The 20,272-nt window shown below is 35.4% G+C and overlaps 4 protein-coding genes and 1 pseudogene across 4 annotated transcripts; 2 read left to right on the plus strand and 3 right to left on the minus strand.

The window, feature by feature from the left end:
- Positions 1 to 321: 321 nt before the first annotated feature.
- Positions 322 to 2,157, plus strand: LOC145974273 (uncharacterized). The gene is made up of 3 exons (XM_083104074.1): positions 322 to 764; positions 845 to 1,220; positions 2,143 to 2,157. The coding sequence occupies exons 1-3, from the start codon at positions 322 to 324 to the stop codon at positions 2,155 to 2,157; spliced, it is 834 nt and encodes a 277-aa protein (XP_082960200.1).
- Positions 2,158 to 2,189: 32 nt separating this feature from the next.
- LOC145974274 (uncharacterized) lies at positions 2,190 to 2,765 on the plus strand. The gene has a single exon (XM_083104075.1). It carries the CDS (start codon positions 2,190 to 2,192, stop codon positions 2,763 to 2,765), a length of 576 nt encoding a protein of 191 aa, XP_082960201.1.
- Positions 2,766 to 6,168: 3,403 nt separating this feature from the next.
- On the minus strand, positions 6,169 to 12,204 carry LOC145974275 (uncharacterized). Its single transcript, XM_083104077.1, has 4 exons — positions 12,146 to 12,204; positions 9,806 to 9,988; positions 9,350 to 9,725; positions 6,169 to 6,183 (listed from the first exon to the last, which is right to left on the minus strand). Exons 1-4 carry the CDS (start codon positions 12,202 to 12,204, stop codon positions 6,169 to 6,171), a joined length of 633 nt encoding a protein of 210 aa, XP_082960203.1.
- Positions 12,205 to 14,575: 2,371 nt separating this feature from the next.
- LOC145974750 (uncharacterized) lies at positions 14,576 to 16,101 on the minus strand. Its single transcript, XM_083104766.1, has 5 exons — positions 15,977 to 16,101; positions 15,735 to 15,879; positions 15,497 to 15,659; positions 15,160 to 15,401; positions 14,576 to 14,914 (listed from the first exon to the last, which is right to left on the minus strand). Exons 2-4 carry the CDS (start codon positions 15,873 to 15,875, stop codon positions 15,187 to 15,189), a joined length of 519 nt encoding a protein of 172 aa, XP_082960892.1. The 5' UTR covers positions 15,876 to 15,879; positions 15,977 to 16,101; the 3' UTR covers positions 14,576 to 14,914; positions 15,160 to 15,186.
- A 1,700-nt stretch (positions 16,102 to 17,801) lies between these two features.
- Positions 17,802 to 19,922, minus strand: LOC145974276 (uncharacterized; annotated as a pseudogene).
- Positions 19,923 to 20,272: the final 350 nt, after the last annotated feature.

Genomic DNA, 20,272 nt, shown 5'->3' on the forward strand with positions numbered 1-20,272 from the left:
AACCATATCGAACCTCGTCAATTTCTCGAGGATGCCAAAGACATCGTGCTCGAGCAAGTGCAAGACGTTATAAGAAGACACAACAATGTAAAAGTGAACACTATATTCAACGGTGAATTTGTGTCGGGTGATAAGCGTGCGAATAAAAGTATCAATACGAGAAACTGTGAACTCTTTCGCACGTCTGATTTACACGAGTGGTACGAGCGCCGCGTTATCGAGCCCACCCTAGCATTGCTAGAAGAATTTCAAGAACGCAATAGTGGCTGGGCATTGTCGCGAATACAGAATTTAACTGTAAATATAAATAAGTATAATCCTATGCGCGCGGGATGTTATATTAAATTGCCGCGAGAAATTATGATGAAGAGAGCTGTAATTAATGTACAATCCAGAGACAATGCGTGTTTCGCGTGGGCAGTGGTGGCCGCTCTATACCCCGCTGAAAGAGACACGAATCGGGAATCTTCATATCCCCACTATACGACGGTGTTAAATGTACAAAATATTGAATTTCCGATGACGTTGAACCAACTAAAAAAGTTTGAACATATAAACAATATCTCCATCAACGTGTACAGCATCGAGAAAGAGAACAGCATTGTCCCGATACGTCTTTCGGAGCAGAAACGAGATAAGCACGTCAACATGTTGTACGTGGAAGACGGTAACAGCGTCGGACATTTCGCATGGATCAAAAATCTATCGCGACTTGTCAGTTCACAGTTGAGTAAAAAGGATCACAAGAAATATATCTGTGATCGGTACGTATAATTTAAATAGTTTATGTAATTATAAAATATAATGCATTGCATAAATCTTTAATTTAAATATTCTTTTACAGATGCTTGCACTATTTCGGATCGGAGGACAAGTTGCAGTCACATACGGTAGACTGCGGAAAAATAAACGACTGCGCTATCCGATTGCCGAGCGATAAGGACAAGTGGCTCGAGTTCAACAATTACAACAGGAAAGAGCGACTTCCATTTGTGATCTATGCCGATTTGGAATGTGCGTTGACAAAGACTGACGAAGAAAAAAATTATCAGCATCATAAGGTATTTAGTATAGCGTATTATATGCATTGTTCGTTCGACGACTCGTTATCCGCGTACCATTCTCGCCGTAGCGCCGATTGCGTTTTGTGGTTCGCCGAAGAACTTAAAAATTTAGCGTTACGTGTAAAGACTAGTTTAATGACTACAAATGTCTCCATGGTAAATTTAACATCGGACGAGTGGGAAAAATTTCACAGCGCAACGCATTGTCATATATGCGAAAAACCGTTTACGCAAGAAGACGATACACGCGTACGCGATCATTGTCATTTGACCGGGCGATATAGGGGTCCCGCGCACTCAAATTGCAATCTAAATTACAAAGAATCATTATATATTCCGATAGTCTTTCACAATTTATCCGGTTACGACGCACATTTCATTATCGAGGATATAGCTACGGCGTTCGAAGGGGAAATCGAATTACTTCCGATAACCAAGGAAAAGTATATATCGTTTACAAAAACTGTTAAACTCGCACAAGATAATTGGAAAAAGTATATAAAATTAAGTTTTATCGATTCGTATAAATTTCTTACGGCAAGTCTCGACAAATTGGCATCTTATCTAGACAAAGACAAACTCAAAATTTTAAAATCAGAATTCCAAAATTTATCTGCAGAAAATTTCAGTTTATTAACACGGAAAGGCGTCTTTCCGTACGAATACGTCGACTCTGTAGATAGGTTGCAAGATACGTGTTTACCACCGCGCGAATCGTTTTACAGTTCTTTGACCGGTGAAACTATATCCGAGAGCGATTACGCGCACGCCGAGAACATCTGGACGCGATTCTCCATTCGAACGCTAGGCGAGTATAGCGATTTGTACCTGAATGTACAATGTACCAGTTATATCGAATTAAATACACAGTTTAGAACACTCGCGAAAAATGATTTTGAAAAAAATTTATATAAACTGATGAATAACGCGGTATTTGGCAAGACGATGGAAAATGTGCGTAATCGTGTCGACGTAAAATTATTAACAAAGTGGGACGGACGATACGGCGCAGAAGCAATGATAGCGAAACCAAATTTCCATAGTCGAAGTATTTTTTCGGAGAATCTGGTTGCCATAGAGTTATGCAAACTAGAAGTAAAATTTTATAAACCAATCTATGTCGGCATGTGCATCCTAGACATTTCTAAAACGTGCTTGTACGGATTTCACCACGAGTACATGTTTCCTCTGTATCGCGACAAATGCCGGGTAATGTACACCGACACAGATAGTCTAATATATCACATCGAATGCGTCGATGTGTATGAAAACATGAAGCGCGATATCAACCGATTTGATACGAGCGATTATCCAATTGATAACGCGTACGGTATACCGCTCGTGAATAAAAAAGTACCGGGTTTAATGAAGGATGAAAATAACGGTGCGATAATGACCGAATTCGTCGGGCTTAGAGCAAAGATGTACGCGGTGAGAGTGGACGGGAAAAAGGATACGAAGAAGGTTAAAGGCGTCAAAAGTAATGTCGTAGCGCGTAATATAACCTTCGACGATTACACGCGGTGTTTGCACGATGAGATCGAAATGACGCGACAGCAGTCCTGTATAAGATCGAAATTGCACAAAGTGTATACCGTCCGCGAGACGAAAATTGCTCTGAGTCCGTACGATGACAAGCGGTATATCGTACCTGATTCGACTGACACGTTACCATGGGGACATTATAGGATACCTTTGTAAATAAATGTATATTTCGTTTATTATTAATTGTATATATTTTGTACATAACCATGTATATATTTTTGTATTTTTATATTTCATATAGTTTTATGTATATTATTTTAATAAATGTTTATAATACATTATTTTTATGTATCCAAGAGTTGTGTGATTTATCCATTCCCAACCATTTTACGTATACGTCATCACCCTCTTCCCGCAAAATTTTTTCCACGAGATATACGTCGGGATTAGCGACGCGTTGTAACTCGTATTCGTAGAATCCTCCAGCGACGGGATTTCCACGCGAATCTTTGAGTATGAATGTCGCGGGATTATTCGATCGTCCAATTTGGCATAAAACCTTTTTCAAAGATGATCTTGTATTTACTTACGCGTACCGAATCATCTACTTTGAATCATATTTTTTTATCGTATGATTTGGTTCGTAAAGCATATTTAAAAGTTTATCTACGATGCGGGAGTGACATCGACAAGTCTCATACCGATAGTATGATGTTTTCGTATACAATACATAATTTTTATATATCCAAGAGTAGAGCGATTTATCCTTTCCTAAACATTTTACGTAAACGCCTGATATTACATTTCAATACTACTACATTGCGGTACATGATAAAACATTTTAAATATTTAGCCGTGGTTAAAATAGCTAAATAATAGCCGTGGCTATTGAAAAATAAACGGTTATGGAATGATATTGAACGACTGTCGAACGGCTATCGAACGGAAATGAACGACTGTCGAACGGTTATCGAACGGAAATGAACGACCGTTAAACGGCTATCGAATGGAAATAAACGATCGTTGAACGGCTATCAAGCGACTATCAACGCAAATCTATATTCAATTATCTATTAAATATTAAAAATTTAAACAGATGATACGACGAAGACAATAGCGGTTTATAAGCACATCTCGGACACGTCGAATGCAGAGCTCTCGCTATCTTCCGGATAATTTAAAATTAATTGTTTTAAGGAAGAAATTGGCATCGCAGATACGAATGAAAAATCGGGCGAAATGTCGGATAATATTACTCGAGAATGAACTCCAAATAAAACAAGAAGAAATTGCTGCTTTGTCAACTGAGTCTTTGGACAAAACGTGCTCGAGTTTTAATGTTCCCGAGGCACAAAAAATGACTCTAAGAGAGATTGTAGGAGCTGCAAAGAGAAATCCACAAGGTCGTCGTTATTCCGAGGAATGGCTAATGCTTTGCATGCTGATGAATATTCGAGGACCTTCATACTACGAGTTTTTACGCAAAAACAATATTATTCCCTTGCCGTGTACTCGAACTATTCGTCACTACTATTCGATCATAGACAGCAAGTGTGCATTCGACTCTAACTTTGCCCAATTACTCAATAAACATTTTGCTGCCAAAAAACCTATGCAACGACATGGAGTTTTGTTATTGGATGAAATTAATCTACGAAAATCAATCTTAGTTTGCTCGCGAAATTTAACGTACAGTGGCTTAACCGATGTTGGCAGTGATGGACCAACAGCCAGTGACATTAATAACCAGGCTACTCACGGACTGGTTATAATGTTTCAACCTATAGCGGACACTTATACTCAACCGATCGCAGTATTTGCGTCGCAAAATCCCGTTTTAGGCGATGAACTGGCAAAGTTGGTTGTCAAAGCTATCGCTTACGTAGAAAATTGCGGAGCCTTAATTCATGGCGTGATTTCCGATGGAGCCAAAACAAATAAAAAAATGGCAACTATTTTGGGAGTGAGTGGCACCCTAGATTCACCTCAACCATCGTTCACTCATCCACTGGATGACGGTCGAAAAGTTTTCGTCTTCTCGGATGTACCACATCTTGTGAAGAACATTAGGAATCGATTGTATAACAAACGACGCCTGAAGGTTAGTATCACTTTCGTATATTTATTTTCTTAAACAAGTCGCTACGTATATTCGCATCACATATTAGGTTCTGAAAATGGTTTTTAGTGATACGTTCCTACGGAGGAAATTTTATTGTGTAAAAATAAGTGTTTTGTATGTTGATGATGCTACACTTCTCAAAATATTGATAATAGTTCAAAAATATTATTTAGAAAAAATACAAGCATGAACCGTTTTGAGCGAGCGTCTATTTTTAAAATTAATGCTCTGATATTCGAAATTGTAATCTCCATTTCATTATTTCAGATGAACGCTAAAAGCGAATATATCGAGTGGCGTTTTTACGAAAATTTATATAATTTGGACACCAAACAGTTTGGTCTTGCACGAGTTTGTCCTAAATTTTCGAAGGCTCACATACAGTTGGACAATACTGCAAAAATGCGAGTTCGATTGGCTACGCAAGTATTGTTTTACACATTATTGTTTTCAATATCAGACAATAAATCGGTCTCAAATATTATGAATCGATGTTGTACTGAATATTATACGTTTTTTTAAAACAGGTTTTGAGCAATTCCGTAGCAAACGGTTTAAGATTCTACGCACAGCAAAAATTCAAGGAAATGAAAGGGTACGAGGAAACAGCCAAGTTTTCAAAGCTGATCAACGATACATTCGACGCGCTAAACCGCAAAGTTCCCAATGAAGGCGTTACTCCTGCCACACAAGATTATAAGGTAAATTGTCCGTAATTCGCTTAATATAAAAACAATTTGAAAATGTTTATGGAGGCTTTCGTAGCAGACATTTTTCTGATTAATCGAAATCCACCGGCCTTCCTAACTGTAAGAGATATTTATTTGTATTCTACATTACAGATTTTGGAATCCTCATTGGAGTGGCTGAACGAATGGGAGTACGCGAAGCGAAGAGGCGAAATATTGCCCGACGAATTTTTAACGCCAGAAACATCTGAAGGTCTGAGACTCTCGTTAATGTCAACGATGGGTTTATGTCGTTATTTGATCAGTCGACATCAATTCCAATATTTATTAACTGGAAGAGTTAATCAAGATAACTTGGAGGTATTTAGGTGTCCTTTTGATTGAATTCCAATTGTTGTTCCTTGTCTTCACCTGGAGAAAAAACACGATCATCCAAATATCTTTTCGATGTTTTGAATGTATTTTTCTAGAAATTCTTTGGAACCGTCCGCCAAGCCGCTGGAGCAAATGATCACCCAACTTGCTCCACGTTTCTCCACATATACAAAATCCTGTCAATTTATAGTATTATTAAACCGCTAAAGTTCGGTAATTGTACCGTCTCAGAGTCAGATGTTCCCCGAACTTTAATCACTGTAATTGATTTAAAAAATATTTATGGCGATAAGACGTTCCTTTATATCGAACGTAAAAAACGTTTAAAAGAGAAGTTGGACAAACTTATTTGTCATGAAGACTGAGAGGTCGACGACATTATAGGAAAGGAACACGACTATTCTCTACCTGAAGTGCTGGATTGTGTTATTTATTACGTCACTGGTTCCTATTAACAAATATTCATGAAATAACTTCTGTAGAATATCCTATCCATCTGCAGTCTATATTTCTGTTTGTAGAGGTCGCTCAACGTAATTGAAATTTTTCCATTTCATTAACATTGAAAATCCGTTTTATTTCATTATTTTTGGGTGTTCTCGGCCTCATTTCATACTACGATATTTCCAATATAGGCTTGCATAGGAAATTGAATTCTCTACAAATAAAAGTTTTTTACAAACTACAAGAGGAGTTATTAATGTTCAAAGCAAATTTGATGTGAAAATGTCTTTCATGACTAATGTATTGAATGTATCAAAAAAATTTAAAGGACCATTTTGTAGAGACTTGAATTTCCTACAAAAAAAGGTCCTGTGAGCCAAGTCTGTAGATACAACCCTTTCAGAGTTACAGGTGATTAAAAAAATTTTTTTTAGAAATTTTTCGTTATATTTTAAACGAATGTAAAATTCTGCATGAAATTTACATACATTCGACCGCCTATAACTGCGAAAGGGTTGAATCTATAGACATGGCTCACAGGGTTTTTTTTGTAGCAAATTCAATTCTCTACACAATGATCTTTTGAATTTCTTTGATATATTTAATAGATTGGTCGTGAGAAATATGTTGTCCAAAAATGACACACACTAATACACTCTTTTCCACTTGTAGTTATGTTGACAGATTTCCGCTAGTTCCACGTAAATGAGCAAATTTGCTACACTCTTATATGCTAATATTAATTATTGGTATTTCAGGATATTTGTGTAAACAAATTCTGCGGCGTTATAGCTCGTGTTCTTCGTGTCGTGATGCCCTCCTCAAGCCTGACAAAAATCCTACACCTCTATCAGTATTAGTCGACATGCGATCTCGTGGCGGATTAATTCATTCGAATGTACAGTTTTTTAAATTAATTCGTCATGTTGAAACGTGCTTCGCGAAACACGCTTCCTCTACACAAGTATTTGACTTAACAATTGAAGACGTTTTGTCATCGTATAATTTCGCGTTTCCATGTAAAAAACATTCAGCGGATATTTTATCGTACGCAATATGCTATTATATTAGACTAAGAATGCGACAATTTTCATTCCAGCAGAACAAAAAACTGGAACGAAAATCTGCCAGACAGAAAAAACAATCTAAGTTAAGTAATGAATAAAGATAATTAACATTAATCCATGTGCTTTGATTTATTTTCGTATCCTCAATTGATCCTTATTGCTTACCCTTATTGCTTGAGTAGTTGAGTATCCTTTTATTGGGAGATAAATAAAATATTGGAGATGCAATGAGACCAAATCAGAAACAAAACTCACAAAAAATTACAATTTAATTTCTTTATAATTCGAACGCTTTTTCGGAATTCGCAAATGCCATTTTTTCAAAAAATTTACATTTTCAAATAATCCTAGACTATACAATCTGAATACCGTTACCGATTCTTTTCAAAATCGATACTGAATACAGTTATGCCTTATTCTACTGGAGTAATAAGTTGCAGGAAAGTAAATTCCGAGAAAATTCGAAAGTACTCAGAAAAATCAAATTCATTTGACAGTTTTTTTCATTATTGCCTGAATTTTTTGTTCAAATAATTTGATAATAACTTTCGGCATTGTTATAAATCGATATTCCCATCATCTTGAATGTGGTTCAATTTTTTCAGCTTTTCGTTGAATCGCGAAATACTGAAATTCTGAACGAATTAAACTTGTCGCTAGAAATGTAAGTCCAATACATTCAAATTTCTCATATTAACAAGTCTGTTCGTAACAGTTTCATCGTGTACGTTCAACATTTATTTTATTTATATTCAAAATAATTTTACTGTATCAATATTTTTTTTTTATGTTTTATTAATAAGTTTACATAATAAGCGATATAAGTGGTAATCGGAAAAGATAAACAAATGTATCGATATCTCTGTTGTCGAAAAGAGAATTGCGCATGTGCGCCCGAACATCCCTCGATCGCAACGACTCGTGCGGACATACAGGAAACTATCAATTTTGAGCCACTAAGCGGGACACCCCCACCACCGAAAAAGTAGACCAGTTTCCAGACCTGTATGTAAGACCGTGTATTAGACTATCTGTGTCGGTGTACATTACCCGGCATTTGTCGCGATACAGAGGAAACATGTACTCGTGGTGAAATCCGTACAAGCGTTTTAGAAATGTCTAGTATGCACATGCCGACATAGATTGGTTTATAAAATTTTACTTCTAGTTTGCGTAACTCTATGGCAACCAGATTCTCCGAAAAAATACTTCGACTATGGAAATTTGGTTTCGCTATCATTGCTTCTGCGCATTGTATCGTCCGTCCCACTTTGTTAATAATTTTACGTCGACACGATTACGCACATTTTCCATCGTCTTGCCAAATACCGCGTTATTCATCAGTTTATATAAATTTTTTTCAAAATCATTTTTCGCGAGTGTTCTAAACTGTGTATTTAATTCGATATAACTGGTACATTGTACATTCAGGTACAAATCGCTATACTCGCCTAGCGTTCGAATGGAGAATCGCGTCCAGATGTTCTCGGCGTGCGCGTAATCGCTCTCGGATATAGTTTCACCGGTCAAAGAACTGTAAAACGATTCGCGCGGTGGTAAACACGTATCTTGCAACCTATCTACAGAGTCGACGTATTCGTACGGAAAGACGCCTTTCCGTGTTAATAAACTGAAATTTTCTGCAGATAAATTTTGGAATTCTGATTTTAAAATTTTGAGTTTGTCTTTGTCTAGATAAGATGCCAATTTGTCGAGACTTGCCGTAAGAAATTTATACGAATCGATAAAACTTAATTTTATATACTTTTTCCAATTATCTTGTGCGAGTTTAACAGTTTTTGTAAACGATATATACTTTTCCTTGGTTATCGGAAGTAATTCGATTTCCCCTTCGAACGCCGTAGCTATATCCTCGATAATGAAATGTGCGTCGTAACCGGATAAATTGTGAAAGACTATCGGAATATATAATGATTCTTTGTAATTTAGATTGCAATTTGAGTGCGCGGGACCCCTATATCGCCCGGTCAAATGACAATGATCGCGTACGCGTGTATCGTCTTCTTGCGTAAACGGTTTTTCGCATATATGACAATGCGTTGCGCTGTGAAATTTTTCCCACTCGTCCGATGTTAAATTTACCATGGAGATATTTGTAGTCATTAAACTAGTCTTTACACGTAACGCTAAATTTTTAAGTTCTTCGGCGAACCACAAAACGCAATCGGCGCTACGGCGAGAATGGTACGCGGATAACGAGTCGTCGAACGAACAATGCATATAATACGCTATACTAAATACCTTATGATGCTGATAATTTTTTTCTTCGTCAGTCTTTGTCAACGCACATTCCAAATCGGCATAGATCACAAATGGAAGTCGCTCTTTCCTGTTGTAATTGTTGAACTCGAGCCACTTGTCCTTATCGCTCGGCAATCGGATAGCGCAGTCGTTTATTTTTCCGCAGTCTACCGTATGTGACTGCAACTTGTCCTCCGATCCGAAATAGTGCAAGCATCTGTAAAAGAATATTTAAATTAAAGATTTATGCAATGCATTATATTTTATAATTACATAAACTATTTAAATTATACGTACCGATCACAGATATATTTCTTGTGATCCTTTTTACTCAACTGTGAACTGACAAGTCGCGATAGATTTTTGATCCATGCGAAATGTCCGACGCTGTTACCGTCTTCCACGTACAACATGTTGACGTGCTTATCTCGTTTCTGCTCCGAAAGACGTATCGGGACAATGCTGTTCTCTTTCTCGATGCTGTACACGTTGATGGAGATATTGTTTATATGTTCAAACTTTTATAGTTGGTTCAACGTCATCGGAAACTCAATATTTTGTACATTTAACACCGTCGTATAGTGGGGATATGAAGATTCCCGATTCGTGTCTCTTTCAGCGGGGTATAGAGCGGCCACCACTGCCCACGCGAAACACGCATTGTCTCTGGATTGTACATTAATTACAGCTCTCTTCATCATAATTTCTCGCGGCAATTTAATATAACATCCCGCGCGCATAGGATTATACTTATTTATATTTACAGTTAAATTCTGTATTCGCGACAATGCCCAGCCACTATTGCGTTCTTGAAATTCTTCTAGCAATGCTAGGGTGGGCTCGATAACGCGGCGCTCGTACCACTCGTGTAAATCAGACGTGCGAAAGAGTTCACAGTTTCTCGTATTGATACTTTTATTCGCACGCTTATCACCCGACACAAATTCACCGTTGAATATAGTGTTCACTTTTACATTGTTGTGTCTTCTTATAACGTCTTGCACTTGCTCGAGCACGATGTCTTTGGCATCCTCGAGAAATTGACGAGGTTCGATATGGTTTGCGTTAATCACAGCACCGGTAAGAATACGGTTATCGAACGCGGTATCAATCTCGCGCCACACAAGTTCATTTTGATGCGCGCTACATCCGGCACCCGCGTTATTGTCACCACTGTAATTATCACCACTGGGCATAAACTGTCTCCGCAATCGAGTCTTTGCACCTTCGAGTCGCGCGATTCGAGCAATCAGCGATTGTCGATTCCCGATCGATAATCGTGGCCGTTTGATCCGATTTTGCTCTTCCAGCGACTCGAAGGTGCAAAGACTCGTTGCATCGTTGTAGCCATGCAAAATATTCGCCCAAGGTGGCAATTTGGTTGGATTGCTCCACCAGGTCGCGTTCAGTCTGTTCGATGTTTTCCATTTTATATATAATCACACAATATATAATCACACAATATATATATATTATCACACTTTCTGATAGAATACTATACTTTCTGACAGAACACTATACGTTTTGACTATACTTTTGCTATACCGACGTGTCGATGCGCTTTCAAATCACGTACTATGATCTGATGCGCTTCGAGCCTTCTTATATTCAACCAACAAACTTTCAGAGATTGTTGGAGGCACAAAAGAAAAAATTTTTGTAACTGAACCTAGGGTTGAAAATGTGTTGTTATCTCGCTATGATTCACAGATTGCTCGAAAACGTCGGACCCCGAAATATCTCAAAAATGTGTTGTTATCTCGCTATGATTCACAGATTGCTCGAAAACGTCGGACCCCGAAATATCTCAAAATATAAGTTTATGACATAAAGTTATAAAAAAATATATAAGGGTATAAAAAACCTTTTATAACCTTATATATATTTTTATAACTTTATGTCATCCTTCTTATATTCAGCCAACAAACTTTCAGAGATTGTTGGGGGGCACAAAGAAAAAATTTTTGTAACTGAACCTAGGGTTGAAAATGTGTTGTTATCTCGCTATGATTCACAGATTGCTCGAAAAGGTCGGACCCCGAAATATCTCAAAAATGTGTTGTTATCTACGTATTTCCATTCGCCCAATCCTTCAAAGAATACTTCTATTTATATTGTGTATGTTAAAAAAATATAATGAAGAGGACTCTGCTGCACTAGAGTATCATTTCTTTCGTTGCTCTTCTGTGTTTCGGTGGTCTGCTGCACTAGAGTATCATTTCTTTCGTTGCTCTTCTGTGTTTCGGTAGTCTTGTGCAATGGCTGAAGAAAACGTAATTATCATCGACGATGATACGGTGGCTGAAGAAAACGTAATTATCATCGACGACGATACGGATGATGATTACGATTATTGGATGGATCCAGTTGTAGCGGAGAGGATGGAGATAGAGAGAGAGGAGAGAGAGAGGAGAGAAATGGAAGATGATGGATCTGATATAGAACCCTTGGCGAAGGACAGTGATTACGATAGTGACAATAGTGACGATATTCTTGATGAACTGTTACAAAAGAAACAGCGAGATTTAAGCATACCTGAAATAATAACATTCAACGAAGCAACAAAGATATGTTGCATTTCCTATTACTATATGGAAAATGGATCAAAATATTGTATCGAATGCTTTCTAAGAGTACCGTATCAGTTTGAAGAAACTAGTTCTGTTCGAGAACATAGAACCATAGCTTATGTCCATGTGGAAAATATGTCATGCACAGGGTGCAGAAAATGTTTGAATCAAATATTGGCCTGCAACATGTGCCCTATTTGCACAAATTAAAATAGATGAGTCATGGATAACATTGTAAGTATCTTTTAATTTATTATATATCAAAAGTATTTTAAAATAAATTATTAAATAATTTAAACTAATGAAATGCATATGTTTTCTTCTGTTTTCAGAAATGGCTTCCCCAACATAGCCCGACACGGTCTATTTTATATATTATTATTTTTCTTTTATATTGTATACTTTTTATTAAACTCACACATACACACATTTAAATAAATTATATATATTTTTAATTGTAACAAAAAAAAATTGCAATTATTTACACGCCTTTCTCTTGCGCTCTCTCTCGCATTAATTATAAGTCTCGCTATCGTTCTCTCTCGTACGCGTTCTTTTCGCACTCTTATCGTTCTCTCTCACACGCGCGGCAAGGGTACAAAGCAGCCGAACATCAGCAATAAAAAATAAATAAATAAAAAATAAATAAATAAAGAAGAAAGAAAAAAGAAAAAGAAGGTTCCAAGATCCAATCCTTCAAAGGAATATCGCTGTTTATATTGTTTTATTGTTTATACTTGTCATAAAACATCCAACACGTCCCCAAGCGTCCCCCGCCTCGCAGCCCTCGCGCCACCGAAATCCCGCGTGACGTCATACCCCGCGCCACCGAAATCCCGCGTGACGTCATCCCTGATAGGACCTGAGTTAGAACCCGCGTGACGTCATCCCTGATAGGACCTGAGTTAGAACCCGCGTGACGTCATCCCCCTCCATCCTGCGAGACGTCATTCCCCCGCGCCGCTGAGATCCCCTCGCCCCTCACCCCCCCTGAGATCCCTGCGTTAGAACCGGTCTAGTACTAACTACTAATTTTCTTTCCCTTTATTTTTATTTTCCAGTTTTACACTTTTGCATATTTATTTATTTTATTTATCTACTATCAAAATTATATCTATCCTAACATCTGATTAATTCATTATAAAATGTATTCAAATTATATTAATTTTAAGAAATCTTCAAAAATATAATTATTAAATAGCTTTTTAATAAGAAAATTATATACATACTCAGAGAAAAGTTCTTACTTAATAATTAATTTTACGTATATTTAAACTAAATAAAATATTTTTACATTAAAGATAAAAATATTTTAAGTGCAAAAATTTATTTTCATACAAGCAAATTTGTTGTTATTTTTTTTATAACATTATAATCTAACAGCATGAAATTTACATATTATTTTATATATTGTAACATGTTTTTGCAACATTTTGTTTCAATACTGAATATTTTACATATTATATTATTTTATAATGTTATATACATTAGATATTATACATATAATGTTATATACATTAGATATTATACATTAGAATATTAAAAATTTATGTTTTATTTTTAATTATTTGTGAAAAAAATTTTAATTTTTTATATATAAAGATGCTACTAACTTTTATTTATAAAACTGCAATATTTGATGTAATATTGATAAATTTTTTTTCATAATTAAATATATTTTTATTTTAAAGATTTATAATACGACGAACAACTTCGCAGCGTTACCCAGTAAGCAAATTGTTAACAAATTGCGCGCAAATTGGCAGCAAATTTGATCAAAATTCCACACCAAATCCATAGCCATCTGTGTCCGCATTAAGCTTGTATTTTGCTGGCAAATCTTGCTGACATAACTTGACAGCAAATTGGTGACAAAACTCGAGCAAAGCTTGGTGACACGACTTTACGCCAAATTGTCGGCAAAAACTGAGCAAGACCTGCGCACACAATTTGATAGCAAATTGTCAGCAAAAACCGAACGAACTTTGACATTCCGAAGCTATTTAAATTTGACGTATATATCGATATTGATTTTTTCAATTTATATTTTATTTTTTAAATAATTGAGACAAAATATACATAAAATTTGGTTTTATATTTTAATACAATATCTTTATATAATACAATAACGTTTAATATTATTACACAAAAAGTAAATATAATATTAAAATTATTTACATTAAACTAATAAAAATTTCGCAATTACAATTTAAATATACACAAATATATATAAAAAATAATAAAACAAAATATAAAATACAAAATATAAAATTAATATATAATAAAATAAATTATATAATAAATTTTGCATAAAAAAATGTAATACAAGTTTTGTCACACATTTCGCGCATCGCAGTATTTATAAATATAGTAAAACACAAATTATGCTTACATAATTAAAGCAATACACAATACAGTAGAAATATATTAACATACAATATAATATAATTTAACATACAAAATCTTTAAATTAAATGCATGTATATTTCGTGGTTGTGTTAAATCAATATTTTAGTACGACAAAAAACCCATTTTTTTTTTTTACACGGATGAGAGGAGAAGATGCATTATGCATATCCTTGGCCCGGCCTCAAAGATTATGTAGGACTCTCACCTACTAAAAACTCCTCTCTGGTGGCAACTACCTTATGGCCTGTCTACCGGGGATCCGGGAAGTCTTGCTGTCACAGAACTTTCCGGGACCCGGTAGCCTATGCGCGTAGTGCCCATTCAATAACCCCCTCCCCCCTTTTCCCCAACTCATTCTATCTCTAACCATCCGATTTTTTCTTTCTTCTTTCCGTTGCGGGCCTTGCATCCTTCGCATGCAGATTTCCTGGAAATTAAAACGTTTTTATACATTAATTGCAGCATTTTAATTGGAATGTGTAATTATATTTAAAGGAAGTGTTCCGTTAGCATGCATCTCGAAAGGATATCAGCACTCATATCGACCAGTGCTTAGAAATTTTCATTGTCATTAACAAATCAGGGAGGTTGTGTTCAATCGGGACATAAACAGAACAAAATAGAATAAATGCACATACACAAAACCATGCATTTCAGTATCTATTAACTAACCTGTAAAAATGTTCACGTATATCCTCGTTAATTTCCGTTCGTATTTTCTCTGGTTTCCTCTGGCCGCTCATCGCTCCATAAGTCACGGTCGATTCTTCTTCCTTCACGATTCATTGTCCGGGTTTGTGGATTACGCATCCTGTGTCTCAGCCTCTCTTTTGCCGTCCGGAGAGCTTCCCGAAACTGTACTTGGAATTCCGACCGAGTGGGTTTTTGAAAATGCTGGTTGGAACATACAGCTTCTAAAAAAAAAAAACCCCAAGCAAAACATTATTAGTACCGAGACACGCAATAATAATTACAACAGTTATGTGTAAGAAAATGAAAAAGATTTTACCATAAATACCCATAGTAAGGCGAGCGTTATACAAAGGTCGTTGTCCTTCTTCCCGACCGAACCAAGTAAACGACGGTGTTAAGGCATCTTCAATAGCTTCCTTGAAGCAAAGATTTATTGCTTCCTTTAAATTGAAGCCACCGATATATATTAAATAATTGACCTAAAACCAAGTAAGTCGAAATTATAAATAAAATATCATATAAATATTATGAAGAGCGTTTTTCGTTTCACTTACAGCGTCAGAATAATCTTTCTCGTTGATCCTTTCAAATCTATCCATCTCTGTTAATGTTGATATTGGAAAAATATCTGGCTTCTGTGATGGGTAACGGCGATTCTGCACGCATTTCAAAATTCTTTCCAGTAAAGTACTCATTCTTCTACAAATAAAAGATAAATCAATTATCAGTATTGTCGGAAATGTTATAACAGAGATGTCACATGTATTAATAAGTACGATACACATCTGCCCCTTACTTCAGTTCTGCCTCCACACGTTCACAATTGTGCGTCCTTGTGCAAAGACATGTACTGAGGTAAGTATTACTGTATTTTTATTATTACGTAAAATCTCTCTCTCTCTCTCTCTCTCTCTCTCTCTCTCTCTCTCTCTGTCAACAATTCTTAAATGTATTTATGCTCTTATTAAAAATGTATAATTACTTATTTTATGCAAACTTATATAAATTTACCCATTGTCTATTGTGTCTGCGTGTATATGTTGACCACGAGCTGATCTTCGATGATTTTGTAGGATGTCATCCTGGCGAGACAATGTTCTCGTATTGTCCTGAAACTCAGATAATATATCATTACTATATATTGTTTTTCCAGTTTCTATATGTGATATATAATTGTGTGTAGGATTTATATTGGACGTCTGCGAAATTTTTGGGACAGAAATGTTATGGCGTGGATATGTTTTAATTGCGTTTGGTGTAAAATTTGTGTGTGTTAGATTGTTTGTGTCGTATGATTGAACGTTTATGTGTGAATGTAGTTGAATGTCTGTGTTTGTTTGACTATACATGTCGTGTTCAATATCTGTGTGCGATTGAATAGCTGTATATGCTGGACTATTTATTTCACTGTATACTTGAAAATTTTTTTGTGGTTGAAGATTTGTGTATGTTTTATCATTCATGTTCATATCGTATGCTTCCATGTGTGTGTACGATTCAGTATTTGTATGTGTTTGATTCCTAATTTCGCTGTATAATTGATTATTGTTTGGTGGTTGAATGACTGTGTGTAGTTCAACGTTTGTGAATTGGTCATTTGTATGTTTTGGAATGTGTGTGTGTGTGTATAAGATGTTTTATTTTGTTTGAGTGTATGTGATTGAGAAGAAAAATAATTTGTTTCATTATCCATATTCTGCGCAGCCCTCCTCAAATCGTTGATGTCCTTATCGATGTCTTCGGCAGTTGCTGATGCGGTCCTCCTTCGTTTCGGACTTTCGTCGGAAGAAGTCGTCTGGTAGCGCAATGGTTTCGAAATGATGCGCTTCGGTCGCTTTTCCATCTCCAAGTTTCTATAAATTAAACATATTAATAAGTCATAAATTTTTTATAATACATAACGGATGTATCTTGTACTAACTCTAGTCAAATATATGAAAAAGAAGTTTCTCAATGAATTCATTAAGATGTAATTTTCGTAATAAAGTTAAATATTTGTTAATTATTTCCTATGAGGTTTAAAAGACAAGTAATATTATACAGTATTGATTATTCTTATTTCTTTTTCTGAAAAGGTAGCTTATAAATGCATTTTCTTTTATTTCACTATACATTGCAATATTGGCAAAAAAAGTATAAATATATTAGAATAGAAAAAATTTTATGCAATAATTCTTACCGTTCCACAAAAATATTTTATGCATTAACTCCATCGTTCACTTTTTTTTTGTAAATGTTTCTGTATTTTTATTACTTCAACCTGTAATCAACTTGCAATCTATCAGAAAAGTACTTCTCAATATCAAGAGCAATTTTACAAAGTATGTGTAAGAGATTACAAGATTTAAAGAAAAGAAAAAATATAATCGAACATCAAAGTGAGTTATTAAGCAGATTATGTAAAATATACAATATAGGTAAATATAATATAACGAGATATAGATAAATTTGTATTATCTATGTGAATACAACATAAAGGAAAAGTAATAGAAAAAAAGCATGTAAGAACGACGTAATTAAAGAGCAAATGAGAGAAAAATATAAAAGGAAGATGTAAGAAAAAGAGAACACACGTTCTGTGATACTGTAAAAATAAGAATTAAGTTTATAGCATAGACCAATTACATCTTCTCGCTATGTATAATAACGGCGACAATATATTGCGATGTTTCTGAATTATTTTCTCTATCACTGTCGCTATCGTCCATCGATGTGCTGTTGAAAAAAGGCATTCTGTAACATTTTGCATGGACTTCATCTGGATGAACATAAAAAATTTCGCTATTTAGCGTAGCACATTTATATATTTGAAAAATAGAAGATACCATGCCAATATCATAATAATCATGAATGTCTAAAAATTTTTTCACACCCAAACGAAAGGAGTTATTATCTACAACAATGTTGAAGACGATGCAGATCGAGCCATCACGTAAGACACAACAATTGTCACGCACATCTATACCTAATAATATATTTTTAAATTGAATTTTACGGTATTGAAGACAATTGCTATCATTATTATACGGCATAGATACACGAATCGACGAATCAACATCGTGATTATTGCTTATTCCATGAACTTCTATCTCTGCTATTCTATTGAAAAACTGTTGGAGAGGTAGACCTGGTTTCCTAAAATATTTTCTGAAAATTGACATGTTATTTTCATAAGGAAATGCGGAAAACGAATCTAAACAACCAAAACATTTTACATCGTTGGTAAGATGAAGAAGACCATGGACATTGTAAGTATTGAATGTTGGACCATATAGATTTTCAGTTCTATAAACAAATTTTTGTAGCGCAAGTTCTGCAAAGTTTATGTGTTGTCTTGACGATGAATTGGAGGTCAAAACTCTTATTGCTGCGTGTAAGAATAAAAAATGTTTGTATAATCGATTATCTAGTACACCGAACATTACAACTGGGCCTGTATAAAGTAAAAATTGGCGAAATTCCGTTGCTTTATACTTGGAACATATATCAAGAGATCTGGGACGTCTTGCAAAATCCGAAGGACAATATTCTCTAAGATTATTTAGTTTTGCACAAATAATATGGATGGATCTTCCTGACAATTTTGAGAGACGTGAATATTTACCATATATCCATGCAGACAAGAGTTTCTTCATAACGCCCAAGCATACAAGGTGCATGTACTCAAAAGGCACTTGCGAAACCATACCTATAGGAAGCATTGATAGAGGACTTCTACCTTCTTTATGATGATCCTCGTCCAAACATCTGATATATTCTTCATCTGTACGAAGAGAATGATTAATGCCATTGAAAACATAACGATTTTCATGACGTATCCCAGAAACTTTACACTTGGAACAAGGCTGATAAGCCACATGGCTGCGATGATTCAGTATAAAAGCTCGAGCTGGTGCATCAGCTATGAAACATCTTAATCGTATTGGAATTTTATTACCATGAAAATTAATACCTCCATTATATATAATTTTTCTAATATCCGCAACAAATTTTTCCAGGAAAATATTGGAATCGCATGGCTTTTGCACACCTTTATAAATTCCAACTACTATTGGCTTTGCGTGCTGTATATTTGTCATTCTACATTGGATGGGTCAGATCTGAATACTACCAGACTTATCCAAACTACATCCGTCTACATTAAAATCTAATTCCAATTCATTAACAATAGGTTTGATGGAAATATGTGACAGATTTTGAATAATCTTTGTTTCTACATCAAAATGGATATATTCTCCTGGTTCTACATTAGACACGACAACACGTGTACGTGGTGTGTGAAGAAGTGTTCTAGCGTCTTTTGGCAATGTATTAAAACAAGGATGAATTCGAAGAACAGATAATATACTGTTACCTTGCGTATGTGTAAGGTTATGATTTACAAAGCAAGACGCTAAACTTTCGCTGAAAGATGATTCCATGGAGCGAATTGTAAAGGATGGTGAAACTACATCACTGACATCAGAGGCAGAAGAAGAAACCTTATCATCTTCTATAAAATCACGCCTAAAATCGCAAGTATCATTGTTTATATTTGAAGAGCTATAAAATTCGGAAATTGACGGACCAGGAACATCTTGAATATCACGATTATTATTAGACTTTGTAACTGCAGATTTGTATTTTAAACGATACTGTAAACGTAAATTTTGTCTAATTTTACACATAATTCTACTTCGTTGCCTTATGGATAAATTGGACAGCGATTTTCGCGACATAGTAAATTTTAAGTTTGTTTCCATATTTACGTGTTTTCTCGATGACTGCAAACGACGTAGCCACTTTGCTAAGTATCTTTTAATATAACAATCTGTAATCTTCTTAAAATATTCTTCGTTCACTATTGTCTCGCTCGTTACTGCACAACACTGCAACGACTGAACTCAGAATGATCGAGGATAGTGCTCTGTGTACAATAACAAAAAGATTACGACCAATCACGAACTCGAGCAACATGGCGCAGCCTATCCGAGAATAACATTTTGGCGGTATAATTTCCCGCCAAGATAAAAAAGGCTACGCCATGTTGCTCGAGTTCGTGATTGGTCGTAATCTTTTTGTTATTGTACACAGAGCACTATCCTCGATCATT

This window comes from Camponotus vicinus, unplaced genomic scaffold, assembly GCF_025532165.1.
Source record: "Camponotus vicinus isolate PSW18456_S1 unplaced genomic scaffold, iyCamVici1.0 SCAF_7, whole genome shotgun sequence".
Taxonomy (NCBI): domain Eukaryota; kingdom Metazoa; phylum Arthropoda; class Insecta; order Hymenoptera; family Formicidae; genus Camponotus; species Camponotus vicinus.

Excerpts from the sequence above, each read along its gene's own strand:
- LOC145974750 (XM_083104766.1), bottom strand. The coding sequence starts at position 15,875 with ATGAGTACTTTACTGGAAAGAATTTTGAAATGCGTGCAGAATCGCCGT. Across the intron at positions 15,660-15,734 it reads AGAAAGATTATTCTGACGCT|GTCAATTATTTAATATATAT; the intron begins GTAAGTGAAACG and ends ACTTGGTTTTAG. Across the intron at positions 15,402-15,496 it reads CCTTACTATGGGTATTTATG|AAGCTGTATGTTCCAACCAG; the intron begins GTAAAATCTTTT and ends TTTTTTTTTTAG.
- LOC145974274 (XM_083104075.1), top strand. The coding sequence starts at position 2,190 with ATGTGCATCCTAGACATTTCTAAAACGTGCTTGTACGGATTTCACCAC.
- LOC145974275 (XM_083104077.1), bottom strand. The coding sequence starts at position 12,204 with ATGGACATAAGCTATGGTTCTATGTTCTCGAACAGAACTAGTTTCTTC. Across the intron at positions 9,989-12,145 it reads AGTTTCTTCAAACTGATACG|CATCGAGAAAGAGAACAGCA; the intron begins GTACTCTTAGAA and ends CAACGTGTACAG. Across the intron at positions 9,726-9,805 it reads AAGAAATATATCTGTGATCG|ATGCTTGCACTATTTCGGAT; the intron begins GTACGTATAATT and ends ATTCTTTTACAG.
- LOC145974273 (XM_083104074.1), top strand. The coding sequence starts at position 322 with ATGCGCGCGGGATGTTATATTAAATTGCCGCGAGAAATTATGATGAAG. Across the intron at positions 765-844 it reads AAGAAATATATCTGTGATCG|ATGCTTGCACTATTTCGGAT; the intron begins GTACGTATAATT and ends ATTCTTTTACAG.